Source organism: Leguminivora glycinivorella, chromosome 9 (genome assembly GCF_023078275.1).
Source record: "Leguminivora glycinivorella isolate SPB_JAAS2020 chromosome 9, LegGlyc_1.1, whole genome shotgun sequence".
NCBI classification, from domain to species: domain Eukaryota; kingdom Metazoa; phylum Arthropoda; class Insecta; order Lepidoptera; family Tortricidae; genus Leguminivora; species Leguminivora glycinivorella.
This window is the reverse complement of record NC_062979.1, coordinates 24,185,286-24,207,181: the sequence shown is the minus strand read 5'-3', so window position 1 is coordinate 24,207,181 and position 21,896 is coordinate 24,185,286. Positions and strand designations below refer to the sequence as shown.

General features: G+C 38.1%; 1 protein-coding gene across 1 annotated transcript in view; it reads right to left on the bottom strand.

Moving 5' to 3' along the window:
- Nucleotides 1–21,896, bottom strand: part of LOC125229588 (organic cation transporter protein-like) — a 48,572-nt gene that overhangs the window by 6,626 nt on the left and 20,050 nt on the right. Inside the window, exons 3-7 of the mRNA XM_048134463.1 lie at nucleotides 19,031–19,131; nucleotides 13,676–13,830; nucleotides 12,415–13,059; nucleotides 11,881–12,062; nucleotides 1,135–1,254 (exon numbers count right to left, since the gene is read on the bottom strand). Coding sequence (XP_047990420.1) covers nucleotides 1,135–1,254; nucleotides 11,881–12,062; nucleotides 12,415–13,059; nucleotides 13,676–13,830; nucleotides 19,031–19,131 — 1,203 coding nt within the window. The remainder of the gene's footprint in view (nucleotides 1–1,134; nucleotides 1,255–11,880; nucleotides 12,063–12,414; nucleotides 13,060–13,675; nucleotides 13,831–19,030; nucleotides 19,132–21,896) is intronic.

The following is a 21,896-nucleotide window of genomic DNA, read 5'->3' as shown; positions in this document are numbered from 1 at the left end:
GGTCAGAACGGAACTCCTCAAATCTGAACGGCACGCTTATAGTGACTTTGGTATTTTTATAAGAACAGCATGCACTTACGTCCAGAACAGTGACATTTGGTGCAGTGGAACTCCTGATGATGGTCAGAACGGAACTCCTCAAATCTGAACGGCACGGCGCTTATAGTGGCTTTGGTATTTTTATAAGAACAGCATGCACTTACGTCCAGAATAGTAGCATTTAGTGCAGTGGAACTGCAGATGATGGTCAGAACCGAACTCCTCAAATCTGAACGGCACACTTACAGTGACTTTGGTATTTTTATAAGAACAGCATGCATGTTCAGAACAGTAACATTTATTTAGTTATATTTGTTAAGCATATTGACTTTTCAAGTCAAATTTTGTCAAGCTTCGATTTCTTATAATCGGATTCATGAGGAATTGAGGAAACTCTTCAAACCTTAACGGTATACGTATATTGATTTCTGTTGCCATCAAATAATTAAAGCATAAAAGCAGTTTAAAAAAATACCTACATTTCTACATAATCCAACATTCGCAAGTAGCTTTCACCAGAACCACAAAGGCGGCGGTTTTTTTTTCTTAAAAATTATTAACCCTTCATTGCTAAAAGTGACGCTTGATATGAGCAGCCTATCATGAGACCGACTACTAGAAACGTTATACAGTCGAGTTCATAAATATATGAGCAAATCTAAGGCTTCAAAAATAATTGCGCATAGAATGGTACAGTTTTAATGAGATGCTCATATATTTATGAACTCGACTGTACAATAATGTGTACATTACCTACCTAGTCAAAGACTTCCTGACGTGATGAGACTGCCAGAAACAAACCATCACGCTTACTCAGGTACGCAAGCGACACCATTATCTATTCTACAACAATTTTAAACATTACCTGTTCGATGATGTCCGGTAACCGGTGGGTAACCGTAATCGAAGAGTTTCTGATGTGATAAACAAAACACCACACCAAAGACCAGGTACCTACGAGAGACACAATTATTTGCTGTAACCGGAGAGTTTCCGGCGTGAGCAGCATGAGGCCCCCGGACACGCCCGCCATCACGCCGAATATCAGGTACGGGAGCGACATCATTATTGCACATGTACAGTAATGTACATTACCTGTTCGATGGTGTCCGGTAACCGTAACCGGAGAGTTTCCGGCGTGAGCAGCATGAGGCCCCCGGACACGCCCGCCATCACGCCGAATATCAGGTACGGGAGCGACACCATTATTTGCATCTGAAAACCAGTAAAATTTCATTTTGAGAATACTTCAAGAAAAAAAACTTTAGAATAGAATAGAATAGAAAAACGTTTATTGCAGAAACCATCATACAGCACTACATACATTTGAAAGGAGAAAAAAGAGATCTTATGAACTAGATACTTAAAACTATACATACATACATATAATCACGCCTGTGTCCCGTAAAGGGATAGGCAGAGCACATGAACTACTAAGTTTCAGTGCCACTCTTGGCAAAAAGGGGTTGAAAGAAATCCAAATTGTGACATTGCAGTGACAGGTTGCCAGCCTCTCGCCTACGCCACAATTTAACCCATCGTTAACTTAAAACTATATTGCTTGTTATTACTTAGCATGCAACAAAAGATGCTGACGCTGCAGATAGAGGCCACAAAAGGACTCCACTCAGCATATGCTCCAGCATATAATGCAACAGCACTGGGGCCCGTTTCTCGAAAGATACAAGCCTTGTAAGTTGTATTACAAGTGCGCGAACTGTCAAATCATATGGGTTGTCATGGAATACAAGTCTTGTACCTTTCGAGAAACGGGCCACTGGTCTCCCGTGAAGCCCACAAGCCTTTAGATTCTGGCGTTCCGTACACATATTTAGTGACACTGACTCGGTCAAACGCGATGCACTACTAACATTGTTATTCCTTTCTTCTGACGTCCTTGCAATTCCTTCAATAAAACATAAGACCTTTCTTTTTAAAATTCACTCTTAATCTTAAACCAATTAAACATTTTATTCAAATAGTTATTCCGTTACGGTGGGGACAGATGCTGTCACGTCACGACTGATTTCAGCCACAGCGACTGCGTATTCTGGATCAGACAGTTTCAAGAAATTCTAAGAGAGTAATAGCTGTTTCACTCTCTGTCTTTTTCTTATTAAAAGATCTACACATTAATATTTTTCTATTTTAAATACATACTCATTAAAGAATAACAAATTCTGATTCACAACACAGGCTAAATTATACACCGTGTGTTTATTGAATTCCGTTAACTTCGGCATATAGTTAGGTCCATTAGAGGAAACAGAATGGCATAGTTAGTTTTCTTAAATTCGTATTTTTTTCTAAAAAAAACCATACACCTGCGGTAGGTGTTACTTCAATTCCTGATTGAGAAAACTATGGCATGTCAATCGCATATCGAACACACAAAGCCAGTTTCTTAACGGCAATTGATGTAACATCTATCGCAGGTGTATGGTGTTTTTCAGGAAAAAGTTACGAATTTAAAAAAAAATGCTATTCTGTTTCAATGGACCTAACTATATGCCGAAGTTAACGGAACATAATAAAATCACGGTGTATACAAAATACTACGTCCATTCATTACAAAGCGATTCTAATAACCCGTAGGAGACAGTTAAATGTTCCAGCAAATTGACTAAAGCACTCCTAAACCTCGTTTGAACATCTGACAGATCCCCTGTCAAAACAAACGAAACAACAAAAGCAGTAGTCTATCTCACAACAGCAACAGTGACAAATAGTCGCCCGTCACTTCGTTGTTAATTGCCTGTTCAACAAGGTACGTTGAATAACAATGTCACTTATCAACCTAGAAATAGGCACAAGGCACAGAATTATCAGTGTCAAGTGTAAACTGTGGTGCAATGGCCCACAAGATGGGATGATATACGTTAGATTCTAAATCTAAAATAGGTAAGCGACAACTAAATATTTCTACAACTTCTACAAACAAAATGACTACTTATACCCTACTACAAACACCAAAATGTAGATGACCACAGGTCTACAAACTGACCAACCAACAAGGGCGTGCTGGGCGCCATGAGGCTCCCGATCCTGCCCATCATGGAGTAGCTCATGCAGGAGGTGCGGCCCTCGGTCGGGAACAGATGTAGATAGACGCGAAGGTCATGCTGTTGCAGAGCTTTGACTGCTCCTGACTTTTTCTCAAAAGATCTACATATTGAGATAGTTCTAGTCTGCAATACCAAATTCTGATTTACTTCAGTATTAACACAAACTGTACCTAAATTATAATAAGTTGGAGGAGGGAAATTGACTCAAACACACCTAAACTTCGTTTCAACATCTGACAGATCCCCTGTCAAAACTAACAAAACAACAAGAGCAGTCTATTTTACAACAGACAATTGCCACCCGATAGTAACACAAGCTTCATTGTTCATTGCCTGTTCAAAAAGGAAATTTACGTTAATAATGTCACTTATCAACCCCGAAATAGATAATATACGTTGGCTTCTAAATCTAAAATAAGCAACTACAACTACAAATTTCTACAACCTCTACAAACAAATGACTACATCTACACCTACAAACACCAAATAGATTACGACAGGTCTACAAACTGACCAACCAACAAGGGCGTGCTGGGCGCCATGAGGCTCCCGATCCTGCCCATCATGGAGCAGAAGCTCATGCAGGAGGCGCGGCCCTCGGTCGGGAACAGCTCGATCGTGTAGATGTAAATGGACGCGAAGGTCATGCTGATGCAGAGCTTCCCCAGCATTGTTAGGCCGATCCGGACCCATTTTAGGTCTGGAATGATGTAAATCTACAATCTATCTATGTATCTGTAGCGGTAGACAACGTGTAAATCGCTATCGGACCTGTTAAGATTCCGAATCTGGGTTTAGATTGGACATCTTGTGATACCATCGAAAATCGATTTCTGGGGAATGGTTGGCATGTTTAAGAGGGGGTCGTACGAAATCCTCGAAAAGAGCATTCGGCGTTTAACAAATGCTGCTCACATTTCTCAATCAAATGAAATAAAATAAATGTAGTTATTATCTTAAAGAGTGTGTCTACAACTTTTGACTATTCAGAATCTCTAATTATTAAGGGTATAATAAATAAACCCACGCAAAGTTGACCCAAAATGAGAAAAACGTATGTCGCCGTTTAGTAAACTTTGTTAAAAAAATTCAATACTTTAGTTATAACATTAAGTGATTCTAAAAGCCAGATAAATGGACTAGAAGTTTTGAGGTTTTTTATATTTTTCCTCTCAAAGGCAACACAGAAATTTTACCTTAAATTTAAACTATCGTAAAATTTCCATACATTCGCCATTGCTGTCAGAATTCTCCTTTCGATTAGACGCCGTGAGCGGCTCATCGGAGGTAGACGTGTCGCCGGTCGCTCCGTGTTGACAATTAAATTTGACAAATATTTTGACAGAAAATAGTGTACGTACACGAAAAACCATACCAGTGTAAAACTGTGCTCAAAATAAATAGGGTAAATCAAATATGTCAGGTGGAGATCCAATCTCATTTAAAGTTTAAAGGTGCATGGCTTGTGCATAAATAATAAATAAAAATATATCACATTATTAAAGAAAATAACGAACACAACCGAATGAGTATAAATGATTTCATTCTAGTTCGGTTAAATTGAAAAAAGTTTCATGTTTTCTTTTACTCATTGGAATACATTTTCATTACGCTGGTATTAACAGTACGTCATTTTAAAAATATATATGACAGCACCTACGTCAAATTTTGTCAACCAAACTTCACAGGTTGTATGTAAACAATTACAATTTAATTTATCCATACATATTTAGATACTTATTAATCGATTCTTACTTAGAATAGAAAAAAAGGGAATGCGAGCGGGTATAGGTATAGTGCTTCTGGTTCAAATTTAATTGTATATATAAAACAATGTCTCAATTTCATTAAAAATTTACTCTGTGCATACCGCGAACACGTAACCGTAAGTTGAAAACAATAATAATTATAAAGTACCTAAATACATCGTTGTTTAGAAAGCGCTTGTTTTAAATGGCACTTCTCCACTCAACTAGACCAAATATTCATGGAATACCAGCTGGTGACCAGCATAAAATGACTATGAACGGCCGTGCAAAAATATCAGATTTTCTATAGGGGGCCATAAGTATATGACATGTTCCCGGCAAAAATTGGTGATGCTCCGTGACCGTCAAAAACATCGTCTCTCTTTCTAGCGTCTCGCGAGCGTAGCGTCGGGCCAACTGTATGGAAAAAGACGCCGCGTCAGCCCGGCTTAGCCATACAGTTGGCCCGACGCTACGATCGCAAGACGGTAGATGTGAGAGGGTCCTTATCCGGATAAATATCTGATCGGGTCGCTTAAAAATTTTTGCTTTGATTCCTTATAAAAACCTAAATTACACTCACTCTCATCCGCATAAATATCTATCCATTGTTTAAGCAAATATATATCTTACGGGATAGAAATCATTAATATGTTATTAAAGTGCAATAACAAACCCTACCTGGTTGCCTTACAGCCGTAAGTTGTATGAGGTGATTTGACAGTTCATGAAAACGGTGTAGACTTGTCATTGGATATGTCTGTCTCATCTGTTCTTAAATTATGACAAGTAAACTTATTGCAAATCTAGTATCAGAAGCCTTTATACAAGTTTTTATTCAACGTGCCTTGTTAGTAGGTATGTTAGTTTGAGTCAAAACGTAGAAGCTAAATTTGACCCACTTTTCGGTTTCCGATTGAGCTGAAATTTTGCACACATGTGTAAATCAAGTGACAATGCAATATTATGGTATCATGGAGCTAATACAAATACAACAGCACAAATAGCAGAATAAGCAACCAAATGTCACCTACCAACTAAGACACTAATGTACCTACTTATTCTTCGCAAATAAACTTACTTACTTACTTTTTACTTACTTACTAATCTGATGATGGAGCAGAAAGGTGATCATAGGAACTCTGTTATGAAACGTCGTATCCCCATTGAGTCAGGGTTTTTTAGAAATGTCTCGGAGAGCAATAGATGATTGTTGAAAGAAAGGTAAAGTCGGCGATAATAGCTTGTGCCAAAAATGAAATTTTTGCAAAAAAAACTTATTATAAATTGGGAGGTGTAATTTTTTATTATCTCTTAAATAGCATTAAGAAGAAAAACCGATCAAGAGCGCGTCAGTGTAGGGTTCCGTAGTTTCCGACATTTTACATAATGACAATTTAATAAATACCGTAATTTGGGGTGAAAAGGGTTCCGGGGGTATATAATGTTATTATATTTCTTGACATATTCCTTCTATTTTCCGCAATCAAAGTAGGAAAGTAATATATTTACAGTTTCATGTCTGTCAAAGTTGACGTTAAAATTTATTGGATTTTTACTTATTTTAATCGTTCATTATCCTTTTGAATGTGTATACACTTCTAAAGTTTATGTATAACAGAAAATCATAAGGCATATTTTCATTTTTATAATGGTTTTCATGAAGAAAGCGATGCAACTGTGTTGGGGAATTTTTACGGGATGAATAAATATCCACGGCCTGAGGGGTGAATGGGATCAGGAATGGGGGGAATCGGGTCGCAAAGGGGGTGAATAGGTTTACGAAGGGGGGATTAGGGTCGGATGAGGGGTGAATTGGGATGTATGGTCAATGCTTGTCACATTGTATAAAAGATATATAACTTGTTACCTAAAGTGATATTTCTATGAATGACCTCTCTGTATATGGACGCAATTTATACGTCAATGTATTGCTTCGTAGTTAGACTAGATACAAGAAATTAACACTTAGAAATATTAATCACACCTCTGTCAACCTCTATGTTTCTACTTAAGTCCGCAAAAATCACCCATGGTTGCTTTAAACGGATTACTTTAAAATAAAAATCATAAGTATGAAACTATACAACTAGGGAAGAAATAAAATTATTTTTAACCGACTTCAAAAAAGGAGGAGGTTCTCAATTCGACTGAATGTTTTTTTTTTGTATGTATGTTACTCGATATCTCCGAGAATTGTGGACCGATTTTCAAAATTTTTTTTTTGATCGTACGGGTATAACCCCGAGATGGTCCCATTGGCACCAAGTCGGAGTCTGATGATGGGATCCTGGAGAAATTGAGGGAACTCTTCAAATGTTATAGGCACATGTAATGTTTTTAGTGTATTTTTCAAAGGTACACCAGTATTTACGCCTGATGATGGAAGGTCAACTCCTCAATGGTTAGGAGTTAAAGGATAATTCTTTCACTAGTGTGCATATATTTGGACTGATACATATAATATCAATAGGAACCACTAAAAATCAACAAATAAATAAACTTTTTAACAAAAAAAATTAAAACCGCCTTCAAAAGTAAGCGCGTTACAAAACACGGAGAAACTAAAAATCCAAAAAAAAAAACCTTTGAATTCAGATTTCTTATCGTATTGCAATAATCTAAACATCCAAATTATAAACAAATCAATTATTTTTGGAGTCGGTACCAGCCTGTGTATGGTTGGGTGGGGCAAACAGGCAATAGCAAGGCGACGAACAGGTCTGGTAGGCAGTTTTTTTTTTTTGTTAAAAAGTTTATTTTATTGAATAATTTTTGATTTGTTCTTTTTCAGGTTCATATAAATAATAAATTTTCAATTCGCTCAAAGGTTGGATGAGATCCCTTATAGGGATAAGATCGCCTTTGTACATCATAACTATACTTTATTTTTATGTCCTAACTTGTCTTATGTACTTGTACAATAAAGTGTCCACATACATACATACATATATTTAAATAGATATCATACACGAAAGAAAAAAACGACAAGGCCCACGGTGGCTGAGCCGGAAATCGAATCCGGGCCTTCAGCTCACGCAGCTAACGTTATTACCACTAGGCCACCAGGCCAGGTTAAAAAAACCGGCCAAATGAGAATCTATTTTCGCACAATTGTAAGACTAAATTATTTTTACTAGTTACCTCCAAAATACCAATTAAAATTGGGCTACATAGTACATCGTTTTCTGAAGATTTTGGGTTCATGGGGTCGGAACGGGTATAAACTAACGTAATTTATAGTGAATAGAGCCAAAACCGACTTTTGAACGTCGATAGCAGTTTTTTTATATGTGCCATGCTAATTTTTTACACAAAAAATCTTCCGACAGTGTGAACTTTGGTTTGTCTTTGAAAATATGACGTTTTATTTAGTAATTTTCGCTCACCCTAACGTTGGGGTGAATAGAGTCGGGAAGGGGGTGAATAGGGAAAAGTGCTAGGGTTGACTCTTTCGGATTGCGAACAAAATATGACCTGTCACGAGCATATTATATTTATTTGACCAAAAAAATAAGGATTTAATATGTTATGAGTAGTCGGTAATGAAATCTACACATATCATAACCCTTAACCAACCTCTATAGTTAGATGGTGCTCTGACGCGGTGAATAAGTAAGTATGGTCGTGGGCAGTGCGGATAACGTGTCAAAATAAAAGCATAGTTTGTTGTTATTTTTCATGTTTAACACGTTCACTGCGGAGCCGGATTTTGTGAACTAATAAACGAGAGAACGAATAAACTTCTAAACTAACGAAGTGGGTATTAAAGAAAAAGGTTCACAGTGAATATTAGCTTGCCAGAAATGTGTTTATCTATACCATTGTATTGAATTTTGTATCATAAAGTCAAACTAGGTATTTACTACTAATGATTTACTCTGTGGGGTGTCTTTGATCACTTGCATGGGGTAACATTGACCATAATGACACATAGTTGATTATTGTCTGATTATGTCACGGTACTTGTTGAGTTGAGGCTGATAATTGGATCTCTTCTTATGATAAATATTGAAACAATTGCAAATAAAGTTGGTTTTTTGAAGATGGTAATTTTTATTCTTGATCAAAGTAACCTCAAAATAGCGTTAAATAGTTGTAATATTTGACTCTGTGAACCATTTTTTTTATCTTTTCTTGAGATAAAATACTTTTGTAAGGGATTACATTCGATTATCATTATAAAAATATAGTGTATCAAAGTAACCCCAATGTCAGTTTAAGTTTGATCACATCATAACAGTTTTGAATGATTCACGGTTATTTTCATTAGACTTATATTGACCGGGATATAGACCGTGATTACCTTTTTGATTTTTGCCGAGCTCCCGATATTTCGACGCAGTTGCATGCATCATGATCACGGAAAACTGACGAAGGCGGGTGGATGTTAAAGTTGCATAGACAGCGCGCGATCTACCCTCCTTCGCGCGCGTCGGCTGCGTTCACTTTCAGCGTTCGTCAGTTTTCCGTGATCATGATGCATGGAACTGCGTCGAAATATCGGGAGCTCGGCAAAAATCAAAAAGGAAATCACGGTTTATATCCCGGTCAATATAAGTTTGATCACATCATTTTTTTTCTGCGTACATTATTTTATTTATTTATTTATTCTTTATTGCACATAAAACACCAAGTACAAATGGTGGACATAATGCCTTAAGGCATTCTCTACCAGTCAACCACTGGGTTAAAAAGAAACATTTGATACGTGCAGGCATCGTGACAGAAAACAATAATCCTGATATCACTTATTTTGTTACCTTTTTAGATTTTTAGCAGGAAAAGACTTAAAAAGTTGATGGTCCCATTTTTTTTCTTTCTTAGTTACGTTACGTTGACCAATTTTGGAATTTATAGTTCTCTTACTCCTACATTTAATGGGTAAAAATACCCATTAAATGTAGAAACTAGAGAAGTTTAAATTCCCAAATCGGTCAATGTAACCCCAGTTTACGGTAGACACCGTCAACCTATTCTAATAATTCTCTTTTTATTTGAAAGAAAATTCGTTTCGATACTAAAATATGCAATCTAAGATAAAAAATGCTTTTCATATAGTTACAAACTTAGTTCAGATTTTTTTGTACAACTTTTAAAAATTGTTCTACATATCAAGTTCAAAATAATGTATGTATGTATGTATAAGCTTTATTGTACATAAAGGAAACAAAAGAGACACAGTTACAGAGTCAGTAATATACAATGTAGGCGGACTTATCCCTAATAATAATAATTTTCCTAGAAAGTCTTTTTAAAGTTCTGCTTTTGAGATTTTTTCATATTTGACACAGTTTCGTTTTCTTTCAACCCCTTATTTGCCAAGAGTGGCACTGAAGCTAAGTAGTTTCATGTGTTCTGCCTACCCCTTTATGGGATACAGGCGTGATTGTATGTATGTATGTTGAGAAAACAGCCCTTATGGCCTGAAATAGGGCATACGGCAGTGATATTGACATTGACATATGCTTTTTCGTATTTTGATGGTATTTTGACTGCACTGTATTTTTTGCCATGCTAATTTAAACCTTATCTTTGAGCGATGTTTTTTAATTTTCAGTTACATCACAGATGTTTATGACATGACATCTAGGTATTTAGCCATTTAAAAGAAACTACAAGGGGCTTTACAGACGTGGCGACTACAACTGGTACAGGGCCTAAGCCATAATTTAAAATTATATTGTGATTTTTATATGTATTTGTGTTTTATTTAATACTAAGTATGAGTTTCAACATTTTCAACTCAAGGAACTGAAATTAAGAGAAGAGACTCGGAAATTGGGTAAGATCAAGAGTCAGATGATGAGAAGATGCAGATGGCGATGGCGGTATCGGTATTGGATAAGATATGCGTCGATATTCCTTGTCTTTCTTTGTGTCTTTGACTTGACTGCTACTAGCTCTGTACTCTATTCATTAGGTTTAATTTTATACACTATGCTTTATTTTTGTATTAAAATAAATGATAAAAAACCTAACGACCAAAAAGAATAAAGAAAATATCTGATAGTCTTTAATACTACCTGTATATACGTAATGCGCAGCACAGGCAGGCAATTATGGTCGCGCGATAAGTGATAAAATAGCAGGCCGTCCCTATCGCACTATTTGTAAGTGCGATAGGGACGGCCTGATATTTTATCGTCTATCGCGCGACCATGCTTCCGTGCAGGCCTCTGAAGACCTGCAGGGCAATCATGGTCGCGCGATAAATGATAAAAACATCGTGCCGTCCCTATCGCACTTACAAATAGTGCGATAGGGACAGCCTGATGTTTTATCATTTATCACGCGACCATAATTGTCTGCCTGGAGGTATCGGCCTTCACACGCGTCTTTGATTAATGTTTTGCAGAGATAGGCAGGCTGACGATTTTTTATCTAAATGTAGAAAAGTAACGCAAAATGAAGTGCAAAGTAATTTGAAATACACCTAGGTAAACAATCAACTGAGTAAGGAACGTTATCTACATATTTAGGTAAGTAAATTAAATTCACATGAGACATGAACAGAGAAGGAAAGCTAGATGACGCGTATTCTTTCTCTGTCTTCTTGTATGTTACCCTTTTTAGAGTTTTAATTTCTCGAAGGAGGTCAGTAGTTGACTACAAACTGAAAATAACACTCTTGAAAAAAATTAAGGGTCACTGACCTTTCACAGTAAATTGAGGTAGTGTGAGTGAAGGGTGTTTGTGTGTGTAATGGGGTAATTTGACAGATTCTGAAAATTCTCCCTGCTCTACCCCCTCTTAACAGAAAAAGATGATGAAAACCTTTAGAACCGAATTCTCACAAAAATCTCTCATCGATATTACCCCACGAATGAAACAAAGAACCTTTTACTTTTATAGAGCACTGTGTGCGTAACCGAATGCACAAACGCTCACATTATCTGCTTTGTATCTAGGTATTGGCGTGACAGGAGTAGACTGCATTTCTGTCGGCATCTACCGTCGACGATTGCCATTCGGCTACGCCGGTTGAAAAGAATGCTTTCGCACTCAGCTGCTATTTGTATACTGACCAACAGCGGTGTCTGAGGAGCCACAATGCTGCCAATCCTTCCAATCATAGAACAGGTACCAAGCATAGAATGCCGCGCCTCAGTTGGGAACAGCTCCGATGTGTAGATGTAAATGGAGCTGAAGGCCATGCTAATGCACAGCTTGCCCAGCATCGTGAGGCAAGTGCCGATCCAAGTTAGGTCTGAAAAGTGGATAGAGGGATATCTAGAAACTACTTTCTACTACAATGTATTGAGTGAAATGGTCATGATAGTTCAAGTGATTATTCAAGGTACTTTTATGTAAGAAATTACCATTACAGATGATTTAATTACAGTATAAACTAAAGATGCATATCTTATGTTTGATTAAATTCAAAAAACGAAATACGGGAAAATAGGCGAAATGTGTCTATCAACTATGCTGAGTACTTCAAGTCAGCAAGATGTTAGTCTAACAAATTATTGGATGATTACTAGATTATGTACAATTGTTTCTAATGATATGTTTCGATTAAAAGCTGATATTGACTATCAAAATTTAAATAAACTTACGTTCAGGAACAAAAGGCAAAGCGATGAGAGCGGACCCACAGACAAAGAAGGCTGTCATGATGGAACTCTTGCGCCCGAAGCGGTCCAGCGTCAGCACACTCAGCGCGTACCCAGGGATCTCCACCAGAGACGTCAACATGAAGTTCACGTACTGATTCCCAGCCAGGGAAACCGAGTTGATCGACAGTCCATAGTAGATGAACGTCACAGTTATCCACCAGAAAGAACAAATGAACAACCGCGACATAAGAATCTTTGACTTCAAAACTTGTTTGAACAGCGATTTCTTCTGCACCACTGCGCTTATAGACTGGTCAGGGGTTGCCACTTCCGTAGGTTCATCAGGAGACTCCAACTGCTTCAGGGATTCTGTAGAAAGTTCTTTCCTATTAATAGCAGCAGCCTTGTAAATGATTCTAGCGGCTTCTTGTTTCCTGCCTTTGCTCAGGAGCCACCTGACGCTTTCTTCGATGAGGAAGTAGTAGAAGATAAAGAGGAAGGACGGGATGTAGAGGACCCGGGTGAGGTGTCTCCAGTAGGGGACGTGCCAGGCGATGAGGGCGAGGATCACTTGGCCGGTGGCGAAGGAGCTGGAGATGATGTTGCCGCCGAGTACTCGCCGTTTTAGGCCCACCATTTCTAGCGCTGAAATGAAGAAATAATATTTTACATCATCAGGTTCTTTGATATGCATTAGCAAGGTGCTGTGAAAGGTATTTTTTACGTTTTTTTTTTCCTTTTCCGATTCAGTAGCGAAGTCTTCTGAAATGCTGGAAAGTTATTTAGATGTACATTTTCGAATGTTTTCAGCATGTTACGAGCATTTAATGTTTTTTTTTTTGCTCGAAAACACGAGCTCTTTCCACCCTTTTAGAAGAAACATTTCATATGTGCGACCATTTTTCAATTTTATTATGGTGGTAACAAACTGAACATAGGGTACTTACTCTCCAATAAAATGTCTGAAATTTTTGGGACACTTTTTACTTTTTATTCTGAGAACTAACAACATAATATCATTTGAAAAAAATATACTCTAGCAAAAATGTGTCGCTTAACCTCAAACTTGGGTAAATCCATTCTGCTATAAGGTAGATTATCTTTCAGATTATATCATATTTTTCAAATATTCAACCTTAAAGCACAATGGATTTAAACAATTTTGAAACTAAGCGACACAAATGCCCTACAACCTACTAAAAAAATGATTGTTTCCATGAGTAGGCCTCATTAGTAACAAAGAATAACCATAAATACCAACCTAGAATAAAGCCAGTACTGTACACGCCGGAGCCAAGCGTGGCGTCCAAGAACTCGAAGACGAGATACATGGCGTAGTTGACGGAGAAAGAGCGGATGAGACCCATCAGTGCTGCCATCACAGCTGTTAGCACGAACGCCGTGCGCCGGCCGAAACTGAAAATACATATTGAAATTAATATACACAATACATAAAATCACACCTATTTTAAGGCGTAGACAGAGCACATAAAACAGCTGAAGTTCTCAGTGTCACTTTTAGCAACTAAGGCACAGGGGGGTTACCATGAAGTGCTAAAGCCGTTCAGTTTAGGTTGAGAGAGAGGGACGGAGCTATGGAACTGTTATAGCTTCGTCCCTTTCTCTCAACCTAAACTGAACGGCTTTAGCACTTCATGGTAACCCCCCTGGTCCCACCAAAAGTAACTAACTATTTAAGTATGATGAGATCGGTGATGGAAACGAACAAAAGATAGAAGGGAGCGACTAAAGAGGTTATAGAGGGTATTAAAGGGGGCAGCGACAGGGATAACCCAACGCCCAAACCACAACTAGACCTATTTCTACAGTCGACACGAAAAGAATAGGGGCGCAACAGAACAGGGGTGGTGAAATTCTTAACCACTGACCACACACTGGGAGTAAGGAGGGGGTGAATATACGTAGTACCTACAATAAATATGTTTCGTCTAAAATAATTTCAACTTCAACTTGGTGCTTGAGGGCCTTTGTAAAGGAAAACCGCATATTTTGTACTAGCTTTTGCCCGCCGCTTCGCTCGCGTTAGAAAGAGACAAAAAGTAGTCTATGTCACTCTCAATTCCTTCAACTATCTCCACTTAAAAAACCTCATCAATTCGTCGCTCCGTTTTGTCGTGAAAGACGAACAAACAAACAGACACACACACTTTCCCATTTATAATATTAGTATGGATAAGACATAAAATCAACGCCTGATAAATTGTATTAGCAATCGTAATCTGTCGTTGCATAAAATGTTACCAAAGACAGGAAAATTTAAATTTTTCTTCAGCTAATATCTACGTCGTTGGATAATTTACAGAATTACAAAAAACAATAAATTAAAGTAATTATCTATACCTTTTTCTAATACCACTAATGGGTTGTGAATTTATGGATAGAAAAATATTCACACAATTAAACACGTTTCCACTTTTTTATATTTTCATTAGCTCGTGTCGTGACGTGACAGGCTAAGAAAGATACCACATTTCCGCCTGACTGAGTGAGAGTATAGGCGATGGGATGTCAACCTGTCACTGAAATATGACAATTTTGTTATCTTTCAATCAAAAGCAGTGAAATTCCAGCAGTGATTTGTCTACCCATTATAGAAACTCGTGCATATATTATGTTCACGAGTACGTAATGTAATATTATGCGCGGATCCAGGGGGGGGGGGGGCAAGGGGGTCTTAACCCCCCCGCAGCCTAGGTTGGCCATACAAATAGACCACGTGACACCCCCCCCCCCCTGCCCTGGGCACGAAGCTGGATCCGCCCTTGTGTAACATGTACCTCTAGTAGGTATGTATGTATTTATTTTATTTACTACGTCGCTGGAACTGCTCTGTTTAGTCAGGTGTTTTTTTTTGTGCCCGTGTTTAACTAGACATAATAACAACTTACATTACATAGACGTAGCGGCTATAACTCCATACTTTTTAGTTTTTTATTTTCAATTTTTCTAAATACTGGGTTATAATATGCAAAACTTCACATGTGCTTTTCACCAATCTTTTAGAACCCGTACGAACTACTTACTGCCTTGAGGAAAATAAATTCATTCACTGTACATAAAGTAGCGAAGGTATTGTAGATGTAATAAAAAAATATTAAAGGCAATTTTCCAAGGTCATAACCTTTTGTACTTAATAAGGATACAATATTTTATGTCCGGCGCATGGCATTGACTTTAGCAACGATAAAATGCAAAGAAATTACAAAATGTCAATACGGTATGGTAATAAACATGACAAACGTGGTATTTATCCCACCTTATCAATATCACCAGTTAATTTAGCGTGAACAACTTTAATAAGTCGTGACATAATATTTTATGGGGTAAATCGATTTTTATGCGTTTATTTTATTTGAAAACCGGTTTTCTAGCGCTGATGTACAGTCACCGGCATAAATAAGTGATGATTTCTGTACCTTGTCGCTTTTAATCGTTTGGCTACTAGACTCATATAGAATTTGGCAGAAGAGATGATTGTTTTTTGTAGTATTTTACATAAAACACCAATATTTATAGATTTTTGTTATTAAAAAAATGATGACTACGTATTTTCGATTAGAAATGTGTATAACATTTTTTTAAACTTTGGCCACCTAAAACGCTGACAGTCACGTAGTGACGTCATAGACCGGTCTGGCTCAGTCGGTAGTGACCCTGCCTGCTAAGCCGCGGTCCTGGGTTCGAATCCCGGTAAAGGCATTTATTTGTGTGATGAGCACTGATATTTGTTCCTGAGTCATGGATGTTTTCTATGTATATAAGTATGTATTTATCTATTTAAGTATGTATATCGTCGCTTAGCACCCATAGTACAAGCGTTGCTTAGTTTGGGGCTAAGTTGATCTGTGTAAGGTGTCCCCAATATTTATTTATTTATAGAACCTAACTTAACTTCATGTCAAGTCAATGAAGTCAATCACTGACATACTGAACTTTATGCCCCATACTTAGGTAATGTCAGAAAGATTTGTGTTTAATTCGATTGACAACATGCAGACAATCTATAGATTAACATGGTTAATGTTGTTTTTGCCTGATTAGGTGAAAGTATACTTTAAAAATGTTTTTTGCGGTTTTCAAGTCGTAATAAAATATGGTAATTTTTTTTTTTGGTTAATTGGACAGTAATTAATAATATAAGATAGACTTTTAAAAAGGGGCAAGTAGCCTATTTCGTATGATATTTCATTCACGTCGCTAAAGTGATAAGGTACAGAAATCATCACTTATTTATGCCGGTGACTTACCATATGCGAGTGTGCACGGGAAAACGTCCCACTTTGTCGATTGCTATAAAGCCACTTTGTCAGTCTATTCATATAAACATACCAGTAAATCTCGCCTTAATGGTTACCGACAAATTGGCACGTTTTACTAAACACACTCATATATTTTTTCAAACTCAGTTTTAAAATCAAATTTTTTTGCAAAACTGTTCAGAGGGCGCCTCTAGTACATGAAAGAATGATTCATTCGCGTTCATTCTCATCCACTTACACCTTATTGAGGACCTACTTTCATGGTTCGCATACACACGCACAGCACAGTCAACCAATTGGAACCCTAGGCCACTGTAGAACTATGTCATAGTGACGTTATAAATCAGATTGTAAGAAATCTCTTACTGCTTGTCATTTTGACATGGTTGTAGAGTGGCCTAGGGTTCCAATTGGTTGACTGTACCTACTGCGTCATGTAAGTTTGTTAGAAAAATTATTTCCGTGGCTTATTTCACCACAGTGACATGACACTTGCCACTGACAATTCTGTGCCTATTTTTGGGTCGACAAGTAACATTGTTATTTCTATATTAAACAGGGAATGAACGACGAAGTGTCACTTTCGATGTCGGGCGACAATAGTCACTTTTTTTTTTTTTTTTTTATTATGGACTGATCGGCGATTGACCCTAGTCACACCTGATGGGAAGTGAAGACAGAGTCTAAGATGGAGCTTACCGATTCAGTAATAGCCTATTCACTCTACGTTTAAAGAGACCGAGGTCGTATTTCTCTGGGAACACCGATGCTGGGAGCGCATTCCACTCCTTTGCAGTCCGCATTACAAAGGATGAGGCAAATCGCTTTGTGCGGATAAATGGAACACTAACCACATACGGGTGCATTCGTTCCCCTCGCCTGGACGTCCGAAGATGGAAAGGAGAAGGAGGAATTAGGTCGTGCAGTTCTTGAGCGCACTCCCCAGAATGTATCCGGTAGAATATCGACAGACAAGCGACTCGACGGCGATGTTCTAGGGTCTGCAATTTTGCCTTAATAGTAGGGTCATCGCCGAAGAGCCTATGTGCCCGACGCTCTATCGCATCCAGGGCCGCCAGCTGATACTTGGCGGAACCGTCCCAAAGGTGACAGCAGTATTCCACGCACGATCGGACCTGTGCTTGGTACAGGGAGATAAGCTGATTCGGCGTAAAATACCGCTTCACCTTAAATAGGACACCAAGTTTTTTGGCAGCATTTTTAGCCCTGGACTCTATGGTCGACCCAAAGTTCAGGTTGGACTTCAAGCTTACACCGAGAAGTTCTAAGTGGTCGGTTAGCGGAAGGGACACATTCTGGAAAGTGGGAGCCAAGGTAAATTGGCTCCGCTTCGCGGTGAATAAACACGCCTGGGTTTTGGTGGCGTTAAATCCAACCAAATTGGCCTCGCCCCAGCTGGATACGGCGTCCAGGGACAAGTTCAGGCGTTCCACCATCGCCTCCCTGAGGGATCTGGTGTCATTCACACTGGCCCTCGCATCGGAAAGATATCTTTCCGTGACCGTGCTGTCATCCGCATACCCAACGATACCGGGCTTAAGCAGGTCATTGATGTGCAGCAAAAAGAGGGTCGCGGAGAGAACTGAGCCCTGAGGGACCTGTGGTTAAACAGGCTACTGGGGGCCGATATTTGAATCTCGGCCATACGATTTCGTGAAATTCGTTCAATAATATCTCCACTACTAGCGATTTAAATTCTACTAACAGAATCGAAAACGAGTGGTCATTACCTGACCACTAGATTTAAAATTACTAGCCGTCCCTTTTCAAAAATAGCATTACGTCGTTTTCCACAGACTTTCAAACGGCAAATTCGTGCGTGCGAAATTCAAAAACCGATCCCCTGGGGCCCGTTTCTCGAAAGGTACCAGTCTTGTCATTACAAGTGCGCGAACTGTCAAATAGTATGGGTTGTCCTGGAAACACACTTGTAATACAAGGCTTGTACCTTTCGAGAAACGGGCCCCAGGTCTTATGATTCTTGTGGTTTGGGCCATTGGGCCAAGTTAGTTGCTTGTTTCGGTGTAACCATAAATTAAATATAACAAGGTCATACCACCCCATACATTAAAAATATTAAAATGCGACCGCCTACGAACGCGCTTATACTCCACAAAAAAATGCCTTGTTGCCACCGATTATTTGTAGATTGGCATTAAGTGTCAATTCAGAGCCGTAAATCTATGTCAAAAGTGACAGTGACATTTTTGTGGCGCCATCTATGTGTGGTGGAGTGTAAGCGCGGTCTTAGGCGGTCGCATTTTAATGTATGGGGTGGTATGATCTTGTTATATTTAATTTATGGTGTAACTCACGTGTCGGAAATGTAGCCAGTGAGCGGTAACGCAGCGAAGAGCCCCGCGCTATGTATGGTGCCCACCAAGGTGCGTTTCCACTCCTGACACGCCAGGTCGAACTGAAACAAAGCGTAGAACATGTAAAGACCGCGCCAATGGTAAGCGTGCGCGTAGTAATGTATGAGGCCTTATACAAGATGTCACACGACATTGAACGCATACGTGTGACGTCTTATTAGATAGTTCTAATAAGACGTCTACTATTTTCAGTACCTACCATACAGGAATGAGTAAGGGGAGAGTTGTAACTCCATACATCAGTAAATGCGAGTTATTTGTATGGGTATAGTTAAGTGACATCTAGCGACAATCACGCGTCAATCGCGCGTCAAATAGTGTGAATTATCAGTACCACTACTCGATACCAGAAGTGGTTTATTTTTTGTCAGGCCTAAACATTAGAGCGTAATTTGTACTTGAAACATCGTACGATACACGTGCGAAAAGGAAATTTGTAACACGTGTCGATTTAAAACACCCCGGTCGTGTTTTAATTTATCGCCACTCGTTTCGAACTTCCTTTTTTCCGCATTTGTATCTTATTGTAATGTTTTATTTTCTATTCGATGGAGGCGGGAAGCGGTAACTTCGTTTAGCGCTGCGGCCTGAAATTTGACGCTTTCCGACCGGAGGACAGCAGAAATAGTTATTTGTTATACAAGGGTGCAAAGTTGTATTTTAACGCCGAGTGTGGAATAGAAAAACGAGCACGTGAAAGGATTCTATAGTTGGAAATAGAATCCTGAACTTGGCGAGTTTTTCAACACATGAGAAGAAAAATACATTTGCACCCGAGTGTAACACAAAACTTTTCCCCTCACTATAGCGAGGAAAGCACAACGCAAAAAACGCGTATATCACTGCTTCCAGTAGTTCCACAGGTGGTAAAACATCTTCATCACTAGATTCACCCACTTCTATCAATTTTAAAGCAGAAAATTTGGCTATATTCAAGTTCAGATTACTTTACCCACTAGTGGATAAAATGGGTTTTTACCCGCTGGTATTAAAGAACAAAACACGTGTTTCCGAGCTAGTGAGGGGAAAAATAAATTATAGTTGCTTCTTTTGTCTATCACTTAATTAGTGAAAACGGACATTTTGTACGTCTAGGTAATAACCTAACCACAAAATTAAAATTTTGAAAAACCCCCGACCGCGACATAGTGGACCGATTTTCATGAAACATGGCTAAGAACACTCCCGACTAACACAGCTTTCAAATAAAAATAACTAAATCGAAATCGGTTCATCCGTTCGGGAGCTACGATGCCACAGACAGACACACACACAGACAGACAAACAGACAGACAGACAGACAGACAGATAGACAGACACGTCAAACTTATAACACCCCGTCGTTTTTGCGTCGGGGGTTAATAAAATATAAGAATGCAAAGTTGCAGACATAGGTTAATAAGAACATTAGTATGTAGCTATGATACACGTGTTTATTGATTTAATTACGGTAGCGTAAGATATTATGTATTTATAATAAAAACCGTACTTATCACACGTGTAATAAATATCTGAGTAGCGTAGACTATTTATTATTTATAAAAATCCTAAGAATCCTGCTACGAACATCACATCGCCGACGCTTCCTAAGCCTATCATAACATTCATAACTATAGATTGCCAACCAAATCTTGGCACAAAGAAATCCGGCAAATATGAAAAATGAAGGGTTCACCGTCCATCTGTCTTCAAAAAGCGCGTGTTGTTCTAAACCTAGACGTTGGTGGAATCATGAACCAAGTATTGGAGCTTCATTATAAGCGTAATAAACGCATCAAACCTCCACAAGGTAAGGAGGAATCCCTTCCCGTAGATTCAATTCAAAGTTATATTTTAAAATAAAGGAAATTGTTAAGTTAAAATTTAAATATTCTTTAACCTCTGCCAAGGACGTGCCATGTGACGTCTTATTGAATGAATGAATGAATGAATGAATGAATGAATGAATAAAGCTTTATTATATTCCATACAGATTTTTTTTTACATAAATAATTTGACTTTTTAATTTTTATTTTTTAACTAACATGCTTTGTTGTACATAACAAAAATTTCGTTAATTAAATTTATTGATAAATATTAATTAATTATTATTATTTTTTTTTTTTTTAGAGAATGTAATTCGAATATAAATTAGTAAGACATTTGAATAACAGCATGCAATATATATATGTTTTATATGTGATATTTCAATTGGGTATGTATTTTGCTATAGATTAACATTTTAATTATGTATATTATTTATTATGTATATGCTAATTACTATTCTTATTAATCTGTGTGGACCCCCTTCGGGTGAAAGCCTCCTCCAAAGACGTCCAGGTTTCTCTATCCTTTGCTACCTCTAACCAGCCTGACGTCTTATTAATATTATCAAAATCATAAAGGTGAAAATGGTCTGTTGGACGTCACATCGCTCACATCGGTGGCAGAGGGTTTATCATGCACGTGTCTTGTCCAGATAGATATCGTCGATATTACATTGCTGATAAAACAAGTAATTTGATGTCTAGACCTCCTCCTCCACCTCTCCCTCATGTTATAAATATTTTTGCATGTTTCTATTCAGTTAACTTATTTATTTGGTTGCCCTGAAAACCAACGCCATGGCTAGTTAGCCACTACTAACTAACTAAGTTTAGTTAGTCATCGGCAAAAGCTGAGTGGCAACCATTTTGGTGTATAAAGTGTTATTAAACTAAGATGTAATAGGTTAAGTTTTCATTTATTTTTATACACCAAATAAACGTTTCTTTCTTTCTTTCTTTTTTATTATAATGAAATGGTTCACCCTTGTCCAGTCTCCAGT